Below are 18,482 nucleotides of genomic sequence, written 5' to 3'. Positions count from 1 at the left end.
ACAGAGTTGAAATGATTTTCTGAGATACTGATACTGGGCAGATGACAACAGCACTTTAAAAATTAATCGCACAGTAAGTAAATTTTACCTTAATTTCTTTTTCTTTAAAATTAACCGGCCTTTACTACTTACTTACGGGAATATAATAGGCATTGGCCTGAAGCCATGGACACTGCAACTCTGCGGACCACATTAAGAAATTCCAGGCTATCTGGTCAGTTAATAGGAACGAAATCATGTCAAAGTTATGTTTGTTTGAAACTGAAAGAAGCCTATTAAGAGCAAAGGGAAAAGCTGTCGACCGTCTGTTAAGTGAGTCACCATTAAACACAAAACCTGCCAACTTAGTGGTCGGGCGCACCCGGAAAAGCTTTCAACATAGTTATTACTCGCTAAGTGACCGTTAAGGAGCGCTTTTCAGTGTTTTAATGGCGATTGGTGATCAGTGTCATAGTGTTCTTACTATCATTAGCAATAAATTTGTCACTGTCAACCTTGAAAAGGCTGGGACAAAGGATGTAACCACTTCAAGTTAAGAAACAGACTTTGCCGTTTAAAAATAACAATGCTAATGTATGCCATCAGCGATAATAACCCCGGAAGAGAGGAGGTAAATTGGATAAATTCGAGTAAAAATGTAACCGTTGACTGGCCATTTATGATGTTTAGAATCTGTCCTTGAAAAATCACTGTTCACGTCATATACTTCGCCTTTTTGCTCTCCTTTAGATATGAAAATTTTGATAAACATGAACATGCAGTTTATTAACATAAATTGCGACAATCAGACCTATGCAAATTTGCCTCCTCATTCATTTTCTAGACTAAACAAGAAATCAAACAAATATTCTAGCCAACGTTCGCTCCGTTTATAGGCTGTATTCACCTGTGTATTCGGAGTAAGGCCGGGATTTTATCTGCAAATTTTCTGAACACGCTTAGCTAGTTTTCTAGACTTGAAAAGGGAAAACATCCATTGAAGCTCCTGATCCAAGAAAAACAAATAAATGTATTATAGATTATATACACATATCTCTTACATTTGACAGAAGAATTGCAAGTCTGGAATTCAGCGCTTGACTTTGGTGGAACAAAATGATTTCCTTGAAGGCTTTGACCTTTTTAAAGCTCATACAATTCTATTCTGGTAAGAATGTTGTAGCATATTGTTGTGCAAGTTCAAGTTAGTATTCTTCTGACTTCGTTCAAAGTCGATTAGAAAGCATTCTCTTTCATATTGGTGCTATGCTGGACTGAATTCATAATACGAATATAACGTGACTACTAGCATTGTCAGCTTTTGTATTTTTTGAGCATTATATTGATTTATATCTTTAATACTCTAGTTTTTAATGTTACTTTGTACATAAATTTCACAGCCTTTTAGTTATAGCCTATTAGTGCGGGACTGTGCAGTAATTATAAGGAGCCGCGGCTGTAAAACCAGAGGGGGAGGCGCCTCGTAAAATCGTACTAGCCTAAAGGAGGGCCCAGAACATGTAGGGTACTGGTACCTAGTTTTCTTTTTGGCTATCTGTTTTACCAACAATAATCAGTGCTGGTTTCTTTCGAGAATCATTTAACCCTGAGACGTAGAAGGGGGTATGGATGCCCCCCCCCCCCCCCCCCTCCTTAAGATTTTTCTGAGTTTTTTCTTAGAGGATAAAACTTCAGTACCTGACGTTTTCGGTAGCTGTTTGTTCATCCCTCGCGCACGTTTTGAGACAAGTTTAGTGATGGTCAGTTGCTTTCGTAAGAGATATGACGACATAAGTAGCAGGTGGTCAAGGCAATTTTGAGTAAAAATACATGTTTTTTCAATGTCTTTCAACAATAAAAGTAAATCTTGTGGCTAAAATCATACAAAGTGCTTATTTATGTGTTATTCTTCATGTAAAGCAAAAAAATTACAATTTCTCACAGTTTTAACCATATTTCTTATTTTTTGTAAAATCCAAGATGGCGACCATTGTTGGTGACGTCATAGGCCTCCAGTAGTGCCACCACCATATCAAAAACTCCGGGGAGGGGTTCCATCCACCACCTCCCCCTCCCTTGTACCACGGTGGGGGGATGATTTTATTTTTTATTTCTGAGAAACCAAACATGATTTATCTGTAATCAAATTGCATAACAAAGAATATCAAAGAACGAGCAGTACAGTCGAACCTGTCCACAACGGCCACCTTGGGGATGGAAGAAAGTGACCATTGTGGAGAGGTGACCGTCATGGGGAGGTAGGGGTGTAATATGACAATTTTTTGAGGGGAGAAGAAGAAGTTTATTATGCCAAGTTCATGCCTACTTTATAAAATAATGGTAATCCAGTCATAAATGGAATATAGAGATAAAACAAACACACACAAAAGAAAAAACTTAAATAATGTTTTGAATCAAAATGTTAACACGACAAAACGAGTAAGGCTCTCAACATTCATTATAAGTATTGTAGACAATTTATACTTCCTGTATCAGAATAAATGGAACACAATCAAAATAAGATCGCCGGGATTAACCACCAACGCGCCATAAGGATCGAATTTCGCGACCATTCCTGACTTTTTGGCAGCCGCTGAAAAAACTGGCCGTTGTCGAGAGGTTATTTTGGCAGTCGGGGACGTAGTTTAGGGGCCGTTGCCATTGTCGAGAGGTTTAAATAAGAGCCAATATATGGACTGTCCGCCGGGACAAAAAAAAGTGTGGCCGTTGTAGAGAGGTGGCTGTTAGTGGAGTACCAAAGCCGTGAAAAATTCTGGTCACACGAAATTTTAGTTTACTCCTACTAAGCAAAGCAGGGGTGTATCCAGGATCTCAAGAGGAGGCTGTCCCTTTTAAAAGACAAAAGTAACTAACAGAGGATTGTCCCCTCTGTAGGAATTACCATTAAATAAAAAGACATTTTCTGCCGAAAGGGAGTGTCAGGTGACCATCAGGGCACGTGAATCTCAGCGCACGGGAAGACTGCTGATCATGGCTAAGATAAGATAAGATAAGATAAGATAAGAACTTTATTTTAGCACGATAAAAAGATCAGCATTGCATACAACAATTACAAGAAAAATAAGGAGTACCGAAAGCAAATTGTACAATTAAAAATAAAAAAACTGTCAAAAACGTCAGTAACCGATATCTCGGTTTCCAGTTGCAGCTAAATAGCTTGTCAAAATGTGCAATTGAAAATTAAAACTGTAAAAAGTATTCGTAACCGATATCTCTATTTTTAGTTGTAGCTAAAATTAATAGGTTCGAAATTCATTTTATCAGTATTTTACAAGACAACGTTTAAATTCTTTCAAGGTTTTGGCCCTTGTTTCCTCGTTCGTTAAAGTGTTCCATGCAATTGCTCCTCTAAAGCGTATTGAGTTCTTGAGAAAATTTTTTTCTGGTCTTGGAAGAATGATGTTCTCATATTTCTTCCGCGGCCTGAATTCCCCTGTAAAAACAAACCTTTAAATTCCGTGACGGTGTAACCTTTTAAACACTTGAAGACAAACTCCGTTAATCGCAGTTTGTACATTGTTTCCAGACTGTCCTATCCAGTTCGTATTAAGACATCTTCAGCGCTAGTGTCCCATGGCAACCCATATACAATCCGTCCAGCCCTTGCATGGAGTTTCTCCAGGTTGTTTAGGTGCGTCTTGTTGCACGATCCCCACACTGTCAGACCGTATGTAACTGATGGCAGTATCACTTTTGTGTAGAAATCTTATAATTGCTTCTGAGGGAGGAATCGCATGCGTCGGAGTAGACTTAACTTGGATGCGAAGGACTTCGCTACATTTGCAGCATGATCTGACCATGATAACTTGTTGTCAACTTGTACTCCGAGGAGTCTTTCTGCGGTTGTCTATTTCATGATGTTGTTGCCAAGACGAAGAGCTTGGATAGGGCCAGTAAATGTTGATTTACGCTGCATGATCATTGCTTTACATTTTTCTGGCTGTGGTACCATCGAATTTCTGTCGCACCGCTCCTGGAGTTCAGCGAGAACATTGTTTAGTGAGTTTGTCAGCAAATCCATCGTTTCTGCGATACAGTATATTGTTGTGTTTTCTGCCTATAGATAAGTTTCCGCAGAGCGTAGTGATTTTGGGAGGTCGTTTGTGAAGAGCGAGAATAACGTGGGTCCGAGGACCGACCCTTGCGGCACTCCTTGAGTTACAATGTGTGTATCGGAATCGGGTTGATTCTGACGAATTGTCTTCGTTCTGTAAGGTAGTTCTTTAACCACAGCCAGATATCTCCTCTGATTCCAAGGTAGTTCAGCTTTTGTAGTAATATATTGTGCGACACTGTGTAGAAAGCTTTAGTGAAATCCAAAAACAGTATTCCCACAAAAAGCTTTCTTTCTACTGCTTCTCTCCACCTCTCAGTTAGGTGTATTAAAAGCTGTTTTGCTGACTTTCCCTTCCTATAAGCCCATTGCCTGCTATCAAGTAAATTTTGCGTAACCACGTGATTAGTGATATTACTTGCGACGCAGGATTCCATTAATTTACTTGGTATACTGAGCATAGACAGTGGTCTGTAGCATGTTCTGTCTTCCTCTCGTCCTTTTTTTAACGCTGCACTGACTCTAGCTATTTTCCACTGGTCTGGTGGCTTGCAAGCTTCAACACTCTGTTTAAACATGCTCGTGAGAGATGGAGCAATATAGACATACCCGCATACTTTAAAAGACGCGTAGATACGCTATCTGGCCCCGTAGCTTTCTTCACTTTTACCTGTATGTATGTATGTATGTATGTATGTAAATCTTTATTTAAACACGGGAAATCATCAGTTAAGCTTAAGTTAAAAACTAAAACTAATTACAACTGCTTTACATGATTGCCGTGTGGGAATCCGATATATCAGCTACCTTCTTGATATTTCGCTTAAAATGCTCAACGGATGCAGCATTTTTTAAGTTTTTGGGCAAGTTATTCCGTAACATGGCCCCGCTGTAAGAGAAGCTTCGTTTCAAATAATTGGTGCTTGGTTTGGACAGGGTCAGCCTTCCCTCAGAGTCTCTTAAGTTGTAAGCAGAGTGACGCTGAGTGAAAAGACTTTGTAGATATTCCGGAGCAAGGTCATTCATGGTTTTATACATCATTAAGGCTTTTTGTTTCTTTCGTCGAAGAGATAGCCTCTCCCAGCTGAGGGTGGAGAGAAGGTGGTTTGAGCTCGCATCAAAGGGTGATTTAGTAATAACTCTGGCTGCACGATTCTGTAATTTTTGGAGCTTATCACTCAAGTAACCACTCAAACAGTCCCAGATGGGGCTGCAGTAATCAAAATGAGGCATAATTAAAGCGTTATAAATTTGAATTGCAGTTTCTTTGGATATAAAGGGCCGCACACGTTTTAGGGCGCCTATAGTTGAAGAGACTTTCTTGCAAATCTCTTTAACGTGTTTACCCCAAGAGAGTTGAGCATCTATGGTAAGACCCAAGGATTTGGTATGATCGACTCTCTTGATAATTTGGTCATCAATTCTGATTTCTACATCGTCACATTGGGCAGATAGTCTTTGTCTTGATCCAATAATCATTAGCTCTGTTTTAGCAACATTTAGACTGAACTTGTTAGCTTTCAGCCAACAGCTAAGGTTATTTAGTTCAGGGGTTAGAGCTAGCTTAAGCTCTGTTAACGTCTTAGCAGATAACGTAAGGTTGGTGTCATCGGCAAACATTCTTGGTACAGCGCCCCGCAGGGAGTTGGGAAGATCATTAATGTAAATTTAAAAAAACAAAGGACCCAATATGCCACCCTGCGGCACGCCGCAACTGAGGGTACGAGCAGATGATAGTTTGCCACTGACATTACATCTTTGGGTTCGGCCACTTAAGTACGACGAGAACCATTTTATAGCTGCCTGATCGACACCTAAGTATGACATCTTACGCAAGATGATCTCATGATCAATGATGTCGAATGCCTGAGTAAGGTCAATAAAGACAACGCCATTTAGAAGGCCATTGTCGATGTTTACTGACCAAGCATTTGTTGCCTCAAGCAAAGCCGTGAGCGTACTATGTAGAGAACGGAACTCTGATTGACAACCTAGAAGCAATTTATTATCATCTAGATAATGGAAAACTTGATTATAAACAATTCTTTCAAAAACTTTCGAAATTATAGGGATTACAGATATTGGCCTGTAGTTGTTAGGGTCCGATTTAATGCCCTTTTTAAAAAGTGGAGTCACTTTGGCTGTTTTTCAATCGTTTGGATATATCCCAGTGAGAATAGACTTTGAGAATATTGAGGTAAGAGAGGGTGCGACGATATTAGCAGCCATTTTCAACAATTTACTCGGAATCATATCAAGACCGGTGGCTTTCTTTTCATCAATTTTCGACAAAACGTTAGAAACAATATCAGCACTCGGAATTTGCAGAGAAAACGAATGATCAGTGGGCTTTAAATAAGACTCAGGATTAACATCGACAACAGGAATATCTTGTGCTAATGCTTGCGCAACGTTTGTAAAGTGATCGTTAATAGTTTCCGCAATGTCCATAAGGGTTACTTGCTATTTTATTATCTACCTTGATCTCCAAAATATTCGTTGACTTACCACTGTTACGTGAAGTTAGCTCGTTGATAACATTCCATGTTTTGCGCAAATTCACCTTTGTTGGCTTCCAGGTTGTCAGAAACATAGAGTTTTTCTGCGAATTTAATTGCGTTATTTGCCTGGTTTCTTGCACACCTAAATTGATCCCATATAGCCGGGTTATTGGAGGAGATTGCCTTCTTTTTAACGAAATCTCGTTTTGAGATTTTGCTCAGTAACTCTCTAGTAACCCATGGAGATCGTTTTTTTCCGAATACTTTTGGATTTAAGTGGTGCGTGTTTATCGACGCAGCCAAGAAACATTTCTTTCTATACACGTCACATTTCATTGGGATCAGAATACAAATCAACATTGGCCCAAGGTAGTTGATTGAGGTCACTTAAAAATTTTCCTCTGTTAAAGTGTTTAAATTGCCGTGTTTCAATCACGCGAGGGCCAATACGGCAGTATTGAGTTTTACGTGACAAAAAAACAAGAGAATGATCACTTATGCCAAGGTGAATGACACCGGAATTTGTAATCTTCTCTGGGGAGTTCGTTAGACATAAATCAATTAATGTTTTTGAGTCCTGGGTGACACGTGTTGGTTCAGTGATTAACTGACTAAGACCATATATATCGAAAATGTTTATCAGATGGGAAGAATTAACTGTAATTGCTTCAGGCAACAAATTGCAGTTGTTATCACCGAGTAAATATAATTCCTTATTTTCCGAGTCAATTTTAGCAATAACATTCTCAAATTCGCTAAATAAATTGGGTGGAGAACTTGGGGGTCGATACCAAGTACCGACCAGAAATGGTGTACTTCGTGGCTTACTGATTTCAACGAAAAGACACTCTAAAAGATCATTGTTTAAATCATTACCTATTCGATAGTTCAGATTAGTGCGTACGTATGTACATACTCCACCTCCATTCCTTCCGTTAATTTTACGATCTTTTCTGACTATTTCAAAGCCAGGTATGTAAACTTCGTCATCACGTACTGTAGAGTCTAATTTTGACTCGCTGATATGTAAAATATCAACTTTTGAAGAGGACATAAAAACTCTAAGTTCGTCAATATGAGACAACAGACTATTAATGTTAAGGGACGCTATGGCTAAACCTCGACCAAAGATTGTGGGACAGTTGGACTTACCGCGGACTTACATGCAAGGGATTCATCATCAGATCTATTGATGAGACCGGATATAGATATCATAGCTGAAGATTCAGAGCTGACTGCTTCGGCTAGGTCAATCAGTTCTACTGCACATTCACGAGGAGTATTGGAGGATCGTAAACTATTGGTTCCCACATGGATAATTATCTCGTCTGGGTTTCTGCGTAGTAGTGGCTTGATATGATCCTTCATGTCTTGCCTTGTGCATCCCGGAAAGGTGGCTATCTTAACTTGTGAATTCTTGGACATTTTATGGCTTTGTAGGTATTTAAGAGTAGAACCAGGGGCACCCAACGATAATTTTCGGAAAATATCTGTTCGGAAGACGATTTGAGATCTAGAATTTTCTTTTTTTTACAACATTTGTTGTAAAATTACTTGCTTGCCTGCCTCTCCTAGGATTTTCGAACATCTAAAAAATGGTAAAATTGCCCATTTTCAACGGATTTTTACACTAAAAAGGTCACCTAGAATTTTCGGGAGCCTTTTTTCTGGCTGAAATTTTCGAACAGGTAAGTTTTGATCCCTATAATTTTCGGATCACTAGACTTTCAGCTGAGGAAATCCGAACAGATGAAAAATTTATAGGGGATAAAAATATGCCCATATTGACCGTTTAAATACTATAACACGTTTAACAATGCTATGTTTAAGTGGTTTTGAACTATATTCTCGTTGGGTGCCCCTGTAGAATCCCCCGCTATAATAACTTTCTTCTGACGGTTGGGCTGTGAATGATCAAGTTGATTTGACGAATGGATTAAGTCAGTGTTTCGCGTTCTGATCTCTGAGGACGACGAAGATGTTCTGTGTCCTGTGACAGCGCTATTCCCAGAGTCTTCCCATTTTGATTGCTTACATTTCTTTCAATTTGATCTTCAACTTGAAGAGGCTCAAATCCGTTACGGGTTTGAATTATATTAGCGGGCATTGTTTTCTGGCTATGTTTTGCATTTGTACTTCTCAGGTGTGGCTTTGCTACGGACCAACGATCACTTGATTGTAGTTGATTGTTTTCAACTTCACTCTTTTCTCGCGTAATGATTGTTAGTGCTAACTTTAAAGAATCATTTTCTTGCTCTAATGACAGAACTCGGCTTTCAAGGAACAAACATTTTTCTTCCAACTCATTAATTGCATTGTCTTTTTTGGATATAGTGGATAATAACTTTTCACACTTCTTTTTGTAATCGTGGAGCTCGACACCTAAGGCATTTCCATCTTGTTTTTGAATATTTTCCATCAACAGAAGCTTTGTATTTTCTTGAACTTGCTTCTGAACGATCAATAAACCGAGTTTCAATCCCTCAATATCGGCAATGATTTCTGAATTTGGTCGTCTTTCAGAACCATTTAGCAGACTCTCACCATCAGTCGACGTTTGAAAATTACTCTGACCACTGTCGGTCTCCTGCAATAGTGTAGATGGTTGAAATGATTGTTCGCTAGAGCTCAGAGAATTGGCATGTTGCGTTTCAGTTTTCTTTCTCGGTTTCTTGTGAACTAATCCTATCAGCTTATCTTTTAAAGCGGGACCATCGCGGCCCTGGAAATTCAGAGTTTGTTGTTCCTTCCTGTACCAATTGATGATAACATTGCCGTTTGAACATTTACATTGCTTTGTATTCCCACAAGGCGTTAGCCACTTTCCTTGCAATTTTAAAACATTTTCCACGAATTTCTTTAGAGATTCCAAGTCATTCATCCATACCAACTTTCCGTCATTAAGATGAAGATACTCTAGCTCACAAGACTCTGGATTGAGCGAGGAGGACTCGGTTTCTAAAACATGAACAGCATCAGCATCAGAGCTACAGATTGAACGTCCGTCCGCCATGCTTGCATCAGTGTCTAGATGCATTACAGATCTTTTCCTCGATTTCCTTCTGACTAATCGTGATGCTGGTCATAGTCGGCGTATCCACATTCTCACGGCTCACCATAAACAGGGGCAGCCAACGACGGTTTCCCCCTAAATGCATTGAAAACGCTTTTTAGGGTATCCAGCGTACTTTTGGATCTCTAAAAATGTAATTTAAGCGGCGTTACAAAATTTATATCTGTTCGGTCATCCTAAGGCAACTTGAGTCTTTTCGAAATTACAAAGGCTTCGGTATTATTTTCCCGAAAATTTTAGACGCGATTTAAAGCTTTACGAAAGTCGCATCGCATCGCATTTTCGAATCCGAACTTTTAGGTTTTCTTTTACTACGAAAAAAACTTTTTGGAGACCGTCCCTCCCATCTCAGGCTCTAGATCACCGCCCCCCTCCTTATCTGAAGGTCTGAATCCGCCACTGGTGAATTCGTGTAAATGTAAGTAGAGGGGTTGGTTATAATTTTTTTAATGACCAGGAGGGGGGTTAGAGCTAGCGTGCCTTTGTTAGCAGGGGCACAACGTAATAATGCTCTATGTAAGGCTCAATTCAGCCCATCCTCCTGATGATTATTGCACAGTCCCCTATTCCATTTAAGGAGAAATAAAAGCGTTGGGGTTCTAACGCTTTCATTTTTAAGTTTTCAACGGGGAAGGTCGAAGAAACTTATTAATTTAATGGCTAATGTTACAATCGATAGTCAGACCTGCCACCACTAGGAAACTATGTTAAAATCTGTTATACGGACAGCCCTTAGGGTTGATTTCCACTATAATTTTTACGTGCGTAAAATTTAAGTTCGCAAATAAAATAGGGGCAGCGTATGAGAGGTCTCACGTAAGCTTAAAAGTAGAACCTCGCTCAACTCCACGTTTGATCTCAACACTTTATATCCTGCCTCTGTTTAATTTACGTGATTAAAATTTACGTGAGTTAACGTGCGTAGCCAAAACCGCATCAGTGGAAATCAACCTTTAGACCTTGGCCAGTTTGAACAGCCTAATAACTTGATCATAGTAGAATTAACTTTTTTATAAGATTCAGATATTAAATATTATACAGTATTTACAGTTGTATGGTTAATGACTCTTTGAAGACTCTTTCAAGACAGAATGATATTCTCTCTTGTAGTAGTATAGTAGGGATGTTTTACTCCTTTATTGCGGTGGAATTTCATTAACTTGCGATAGAATATATAACTGCCAATGACGTTATGCCTTTTTTCTTTATCTTACAAATAAAAAGAGGTGAAATCTCAGTAAGCTAAGGTCTAAGATAGGCTATTTTTAGGTAGTTAAGGGATCTTGTACTTATTTCACTTAAAATCACCGAGCCGTAACGTAATAGCCCACTTTCGATTTATTAAAACTCCAACATGACTCCTATAGGCTTTCGGGACAAAATTGCAAATTTTTCACGACCCATTGTCACGCAATACACAGTAGAGACTTGAGCGCAAAGAAAACCAAACCAAATATAGAAAAATGACCAGAAAGCCTCGGAGTCATGTTAGAATTTTAATATAATAAACGAGGGCTATTTTCAAGCTCTATGTCCTACCGCCTTCATTGTCCATTGCAGACAACAAATTGTTCCAGTTACGGTTTACACGAGGCAATTATACATATTAACGAGGACGAAGGCAAAATAGCTCTTTCTAGCACAAAACACAATTTTTTAAATACCCCTCCCCCTTTCTGCTTACACACAATTTAATTATTACGCCCCCCCCCCCCCTCAAAGTTTTATTTTCCCTTCACCACCACCACCACCACATTTCTATTCTTTCCTTCCTCCTCCTCTTACGATTTGAGCGCCAAATAAGGACATGTTACATCATCGCTTAAACCACCAAAATATAGCACATGACCTTATTTTATTGAGATTCTACCGCATTTTATTTATAATATTAACACTTAGGGCTATCACGTCAGAGATTCTACCTTAAAAAAAAAAGTAAAACATCCATACCCTACTATTAACATTTGATATGAGTATTATGCTTATAGCGATCGTAACCGTTTTTTTAAGTGATATGAGGTGATTTTGTTGTTTAGAAACGAACGTTCGACTGACTGGCCATAACTCAACCTTTGCTGGTCGCGTCGAAGTGTTTTCACATGGAGTCTGGGGACGTGTCATAAATAATCCTTCTTATTGGCGTAAAAAGGAGGCTGACATTGTGTGCAGGCAGCTCGGTTTCCCAGAAGCCATCACCGCCGTGGGGTACTCAGCTTTTGGAGAGGGTTCAGGACCGGTTTTGATGTCGGGTGTACGGTGTCGAGGCACAGAGACAACTTTACAACGATGTTCATACCAAGACTGGGTCGACAGCCATCTTTCGCCAGGTTATGAAGTGGGAGTGATTTGCAAGACTTCTAATTTACCACCTGATAACAATGGTAAGCAATTTTTATAAAGACAGGACTTTCTTATTTAAGTTATCTGGTCATACTAACCTAAGAGAAAAAAGAAAAAGGATAACAATTATAACAACGAAAAAAGGAAAAAAAAATTACAACAACAACAATAAAGATACCAAACTGCTAAGGAAGAAAGTGGTATTTCTGCGAACCGCTTTGCAATAACTACTATTAAGTGCATTAGTTGGCTTCTCCCACTTTTGAAAATGGAAAAGAAGTTTATTTTTCTACCTGGCGATATGGAGCTCGATATTGATGGCACGTCTTGCCCCAGCAATAAAACCTCTAATCGAAGGTACGCTATTTTGACATTTCCTATAGTAGATATAATATTTACCCGTTCACAAAATATGATTGATTAGAATATAGTCTTCTACAATATCAAATTTTCGAAATATCACATCTGATTCATTAATTGTCCCAACATGAAGATCATTATCTCTTAGTCAGGACAAGACATGTTTCCAAACGTCAGAAGATATCCTTCAGGAGAAGAGTAAATGCTCGACGGATTCCGCTTCTTCTTGACAGAAAGTGCAGACAGCAGCAGTTTGGCGATTCTACTACACCAATTAAATTAAGTTTCTCGTTTGTAAAGATTATACAATTTAAAATTCTGTATTGAAATTCCCACCTCTTGGATGCTATACGTTTCCTGAACGAAACATATATCGGCAGAAGAGTTAAGCAGCCAATTAAAATAAGACTTCCTTCTACCAAAAGAGCGAATTCCGCGAACATTTAATGACAAAAGTTTATGTTTTGTCGCCCCATGTCCAAAGAGATAAGGTGTAAACTTCAAATGAGAAGCCAACGCTAAATACTAGATAGACGCCCACCACCAAAATAAGGTGCCACTAAGCTTCGGCATTTAAGCTGACTGCCAGTAATTGGTCAGTATGTGTATACCCTATCTACCCTAATTTCTTTTCTTCTCATATCAACATCATTTCCTCGAAAAAACACAAACAAACAAACAAACAAAACGCCCCCTTAACGCCATGACGCGGTCGGTCTTTTTCAGCTCTTTTCCTTTTTCTTTGACGATTAGAAAAAAACAAATAATTAAAAAACGGAAACTTTTCCTCTAGAGCCGCTCGGTTTAATATTAAACCAGTTAGAGATTTCTAAGCTCTAACCCTTAAACAAAGTTTGTTCGTTCATTACCGGTGTGATATGTGTATGGACAACACACCAAAAAAATTTTAATCCCATTTTCGTAGACAATCTGATTCGCCTTCAAGGATACACCATACCTTACGCTGGCCGAGTTGAAGTGTTTTATTCAGGAGTCTGGGGAGCAATCAGTAGCAGTAACTGGGATATAAATGACGCCACGGTAGTTTGTCGTCAGCTTGGTTACTCAGCAGGAGCGGAAGTGGCTTTAACGAACGATGTTTATGGTCTGATCAGCGGTCCAGTTTGGATAACCAACCTCCAATGTAATGGAAGTGAGTCGAATGTTATGGAATGTGTTCATGATGGGCTTGGAAAGAAAACTGAATTGCAGCATAGAGCCTACACCGCCAGTGTCATTTGTAAGGACTCGTCATTCACCAACGGTAACAAAAAGTTTCACTTGTATTGTCACACACAGTTCTGCCGACGTCTCACTTTCTAGTCGTTACACTGCTTTATATAATCATTAGTTCTTAAATAATTTTATGAATTCAAAAGGAGTTAATTAACGTTTAATGAATGTCACTAAATCTGATCCAACGAGCAAGCATTAGCTTCAGCATTTTGCATCATTTTTTCAGTTTGCTCAATAGGCCACTTCTGAGTTCCAAAAACCTTCACTTTCAAAATGAGGTCAAGTGCACAACCTTTCTTGTGAAAATGAGTTTTATTTGCATGAGAATGAAACATTATTTCCATGTTGAAAGGCTAAGCACTTAACCTCGTTTTGATAGAGAGGCCCGGGGAAACTCGTAAAAGGCCCGCCTATTTTAATCCATTGCAACTGCCGGTTATTGTACCCCTGACGTGAATAGCCTATGTCAACTGTCCATGTGTTATTGCTCTAATTCAAGCCTCTTCTATCAACAAAATATTTCAGTAATGCCGATTAGGCTACGCGGGTCACACTCACCAAATATGGGACGAATAGAGGTTCATTTCGCTGGAACGTGGGGTTCAGTTAGTGCATCAGGATGGGACATTGAAGATGCCACAGTCGCGTGCAGACAGCTAGGATATCATTCACCCTCGCTTTCAGGATCCAGAATTTTTTGTTCCTCTGATATCCCAATGTGGTTCACTCACTTCACATGTTTTGGTAATGAAACATCCTTGGAACAATGTGCTCGGGATTTCTACCAGCATTCGTCGTCTACATATTGTGCAAGTGTTGTATGTACTGAAAAAATGACTAAAGAAGGTGAGAAGTATAAGATAATCCTGGCTGTTTCTATAACGGGGAACGGGAAACAAGCACGGGGACTGGAAAATGAAAAATGTGAACAAAGGCAAACTTGAACCTTAGCCCAGTTATCCATTTTCTGGTTTTTTTGCCAGTTTTCATTTTGCCGTTCCCTGTTCCTCTTTCTACTGAACACATACTATTTTTTCGCAATTTCAAGAACATAATTATATAATCACAAAATTTAATGCTGGGAAATTCAAATTATATGATGTTTTCAAACTACAATGGAAATTGCAAGGCTGCTATGATTTGCCGCCAGTTGATAGCTATAACTTAAAAACAAAGCCAAAAAACTTCAACGCTATATTTTCAGTATTTTTTTCTCCCACTTGGTGTGTACCTTTCAGTACTGCAGTCTAATTATACTGAAGCCCTATACGTATAGAAAATGGGAACCTATCGATGTCAGAAAATTTAGTTATGACCTCAGCGTACGCCCGCACTCCCGCCTGTCATACAGACTCAGAGAGTAGGGATAAAAACACTCGCTAGAGGATAATTGTTACAGTTTTTGTCTCGTTTTAGTTTTGTCGGACAGTCAGGCGTAATTATTTCATGTCATGACATATACTTACTAATGCATCAGTCAATTCCTGCTCCGCCCAGCTCAGCCGCTCCCCCCCCCCCCCCCCGCCGCGGGCTAATGCCTGGCATTTGCCCGCCCCGTCAGTCCCGGGGGTGGGGCATTTGCAAATTTTGTGTTGCCCGGGGGCGGGCATTTGCCAACCCTGGGTCTTTTCCCAAGCTTTTGACACGTACGCGGTTTCCTATCAGAATATAATTACACAGAGGTTTTTACTGGAAAAACAAGCATATTAGCTCATCTGTCAAAGGCAGAAAAAAAAATTGGAGATTGTTGGAAAGGCATGTTCTCGATTTTATGCACACATTTCTTCATTGCTTATCAAGCCAGAATTATATTACATGTATTTGAAGAACATCTTTTCATATTTATAGTATAAAACTATTGGTCATAACACATATTAACTTTATAGCGCTCTATTAATTTTAAGGTCCATAATTTTATAACAATACTAAAACGATAAACTGGTGTCGTCGCAGCCTGAAGTCTTAATTGCCCCCGCAGGGATTTCGCCCAGAAGGCGAAATCCCGAGGAGGCACTCTAGTAACTCGCGCGTATATTAAGGAAAGTACTTACAGTTGAAATATCCAGTCATACAGTCAATATAGAAAAAATCTCGATTTGCTTGAACAGGGGCCGCGAGGAATCGGTAGGTAATGATGGCGTTTCTATTGTTTGCGCCCGCAAGTACGAAATGGTTAGGATGACGTAAAGACAGAGCATCAGCAAGGGACCGCTTAGGTAGATTTTGTGACATTTATTGTGCAGTCATACTTCCACACTCTTTTGCGTTACGTGTTATCAGTGACATCCTGTGGAGCAGTTGTTTCAGTGAAAGTTATGGAGCAAAATTTTAACGACACTCGTTGAGCGCAGAAGATAGAAGTTATAAGGTGCGTATAACTGTGTTATATATATATACTAGTAATAGTTGACACTTATTTTCAGGCAAATAAAATGAACTGAATGTAAAAAGGGAAAGAGAAATAGCGAAAAATTCAACTTCTAATTAAATCTATTCTTATGGTTTAGAATAAACTATTCTCGAAACTGAGAATGTTTTGGTCAAAGTTGCGTAAATCGACCTCAAACTGTGCATGGAACCTTGCGTTTTCTGTATTTATCTCACCTATTGTATGGAATATGTGTGAAAATCTTCCTTATGAATCGGTATATTTCAAAGAGCTACACAACGAGCAAGAATCCCGGGGCAAAAATGCTATTGACCGACAATATACAGAGCGGGGGCAGCTGTAGTGTCAACTATCACTAGTTAGAATCCTAGCGCTAAAGGAAGAAGTTAATTGAAACAAAAAATCGCACATTAAAATGCTGAAAATGGCACTATTTGACTGAGGGATCATTGAAAAATGTTACAGTGTTGACAGAGGACGGGGCATTTACCCTCTTTTTTCGTTCCCACCCCGGGGGATTTGACAGGTCAAGAGACCCCACTGCCGGGAATTTGCCATTCTAGACAAAAAAATATGCTAATGCCCAGGGGTCAGCCCGGGGGGCGGGAGGGGGAGGGGCGCCTGGGCGCAGCTGGAATTGACTGACGCATAAAGGTTTGAGACAGAAAGACGATGTCAATGGCCTCGCGTAAAGCTTTTAAAAATATGCACAAGCTTAAATTAATTTTCTGATTGCAAATGGAAAGAGGAAGGTCTTATATAGGATACCCAGTTGTAGTAGTTGCAGGTAAAAAGTAAGGGTAATTACCGAAAGTCTTGCTTCGAGACTCGTTCAAAAACAAAACAATCAACAAACACAAAGAAAGACAAGGTTTTCGGAAACATTTCAGATTCTACTAGCTGTCTTGAATAAAAAGTGTTGAAGTTGTACATCTTTCATTGTAGTTTTATCCATGTTTTGATTGTCAGTCATAATTTTGCAAGGTGTTATGCAGGTTTTTTTTTTCCTTTCGAGGACTGCCGGGTCAGAATGACGAGTGAATAAAATGTCTGGAAATGGTTTAGGCATGGCGTGTGATTTGTGCCTGTGTTTACACATTAACGAACATATTTTCCATCAGTCTCGCCGGAAAGAAAGTACATATGTCGATTATTCCACCGATCGACAGACTCGTGACTTTTCTGCAGTTTACGTCTAGCGCACATTTAGCCGCATGAAATACACAACACGCTAAGGGCGGTTTGTGTAGACAGCAAAATTGTGATTATTCATAGCGGGAAATGTTAAATAAGTTATCAACCTTCCGATTCAGTAGGAAAAAAAAATTAAAATAAAATAAAGTATAACTTATACAGCTACTGTTACTGAGCATCAGGTATTGCGATAAAGTATAGTTTACACGTAACGGTTTGTCGGTCGAATATTGCAAAGAAAACATATTTTCGGCTAAACACAAAAATCGGCCTAATTTACCATTTGGATAGAATACCTTTGGGACGGAAAGATTCACCAATAAACATAAACTGTCTGTGAACTGAACGAAGCCGAATGACGACAAGTCTTTATTAAACGGCATTACATTTTATGGGCTCTTAGCAATCAAAGGGGTGTGGTCGGGGGTCAGTGATGCACACGTATAGGGAAGAATTCCTTTTAAAGACTGTTACTGTGATCGAATTTCACAATAATTTTCCCTTTTTGTTTTAAAATCAGATAAGAATAAACTTCTGGATTTGCCTAGGTTGAAGCTTATTCATTTCACTTTTTTGGTTTTAAGTAATTTTAAAAAAGTTTTTAAATGGACGCTTCACTTTTAGCCTTGGCTAAATCTATATTATTCAAACTGGGATTTCCGGAAACATATTTAGGCGATTTTTCGTGATATTTGTATCTAGGCCTAGGCTGAGTGGAGATTTATCCTTAAAATACCACGAAATCTATTTTTTTTATCTCTAGCACCCGAGTTGAGACTAAGCGACTCTCCAGTTCCTCACGCTGGCAGAGTTGAACTTCGTTTCAAAGGTATCTGGGGAACGATTTTCCAACACGATTGGTATTACACTCTCCGTCCTGGAGCAACTCGCGTAATATGTAGACAGCTTGGATTTTCGGACGCTGTGATATCTGCTGGTTATTCCGTGTATGGATCCGGAGTGGGTCCCGTGTGGTTGGCTAGTTTGGATCTGCGTGGATGTTTGGGACACGAGAAGAACATATTGAATTGCTCATACAGCTCACCTCGTTTTACAACTTATTATGGTCATAGCAATGATGCCAGTGTTGTATGCAAGCCAAACACGTCACACACCGGTGGTAAGTAGGAAAGGCTTATGAATCAGTCAATTCTACATGCCACCCTCACCCAACAAACACAGCACCACCCCCACTCACGCCCCCCCGCCCCCCCTCTTCCCCCAAGCGGCGTCCCGGCAGGAAAGGGAGAGGGGGAAGGGTGATAGATATAATACTTGTTTAGCCATACGTTGCACTTTTTTCTTCCCAAAAGCCGTGAACTACAATAAAATAAC

General features: G+C 39.4%; 1 protein-coding gene across 1 annotated transcript; it reads left to right on the top strand.

Annotated features, from left to right (window-relative positions):
- Positions 1-12,285: 12,285 nt before the first annotated feature.
- On the top strand, positions 12,286-18,306 carry LOC140934615 (scavenger receptor cysteine-rich domain superfamily protein-like). Its single transcript, XM_073384212.1, has 4 exons — positions 12,286-12,325; positions 13,254-13,592; positions 14,090-14,410; positions 17,911-18,306. The coding sequence occupies exons 1-4, from the start codon at positions 12,286-12,288 to the stop codon at positions 18,273-18,275; spliced, it is 1,065 nt and encodes a 354-aa protein (XP_073240313.1). The 3' UTR covers positions 18,276-18,306.
- The last annotated feature ends 176 nt before the right edge of the window (positions 18,307-18,482 follow it).

Source organism: Porites lutea, chromosome 4 (genome assembly GCF_958299795.1).
Source record: "Porites lutea chromosome 4, jaPorLute2.1, whole genome shotgun sequence".
In the NCBI taxonomy this organism is placed as follows: Eukaryota; Metazoa; Cnidaria; class Anthozoa; order Scleractinia; family Poritidae; genus Porites; species Porites lutea.
The sequence above is the reverse complement of the archived record's forward strand: the minus strand, read 5'-3'. Positions and strand labels throughout refer to the sequence as shown.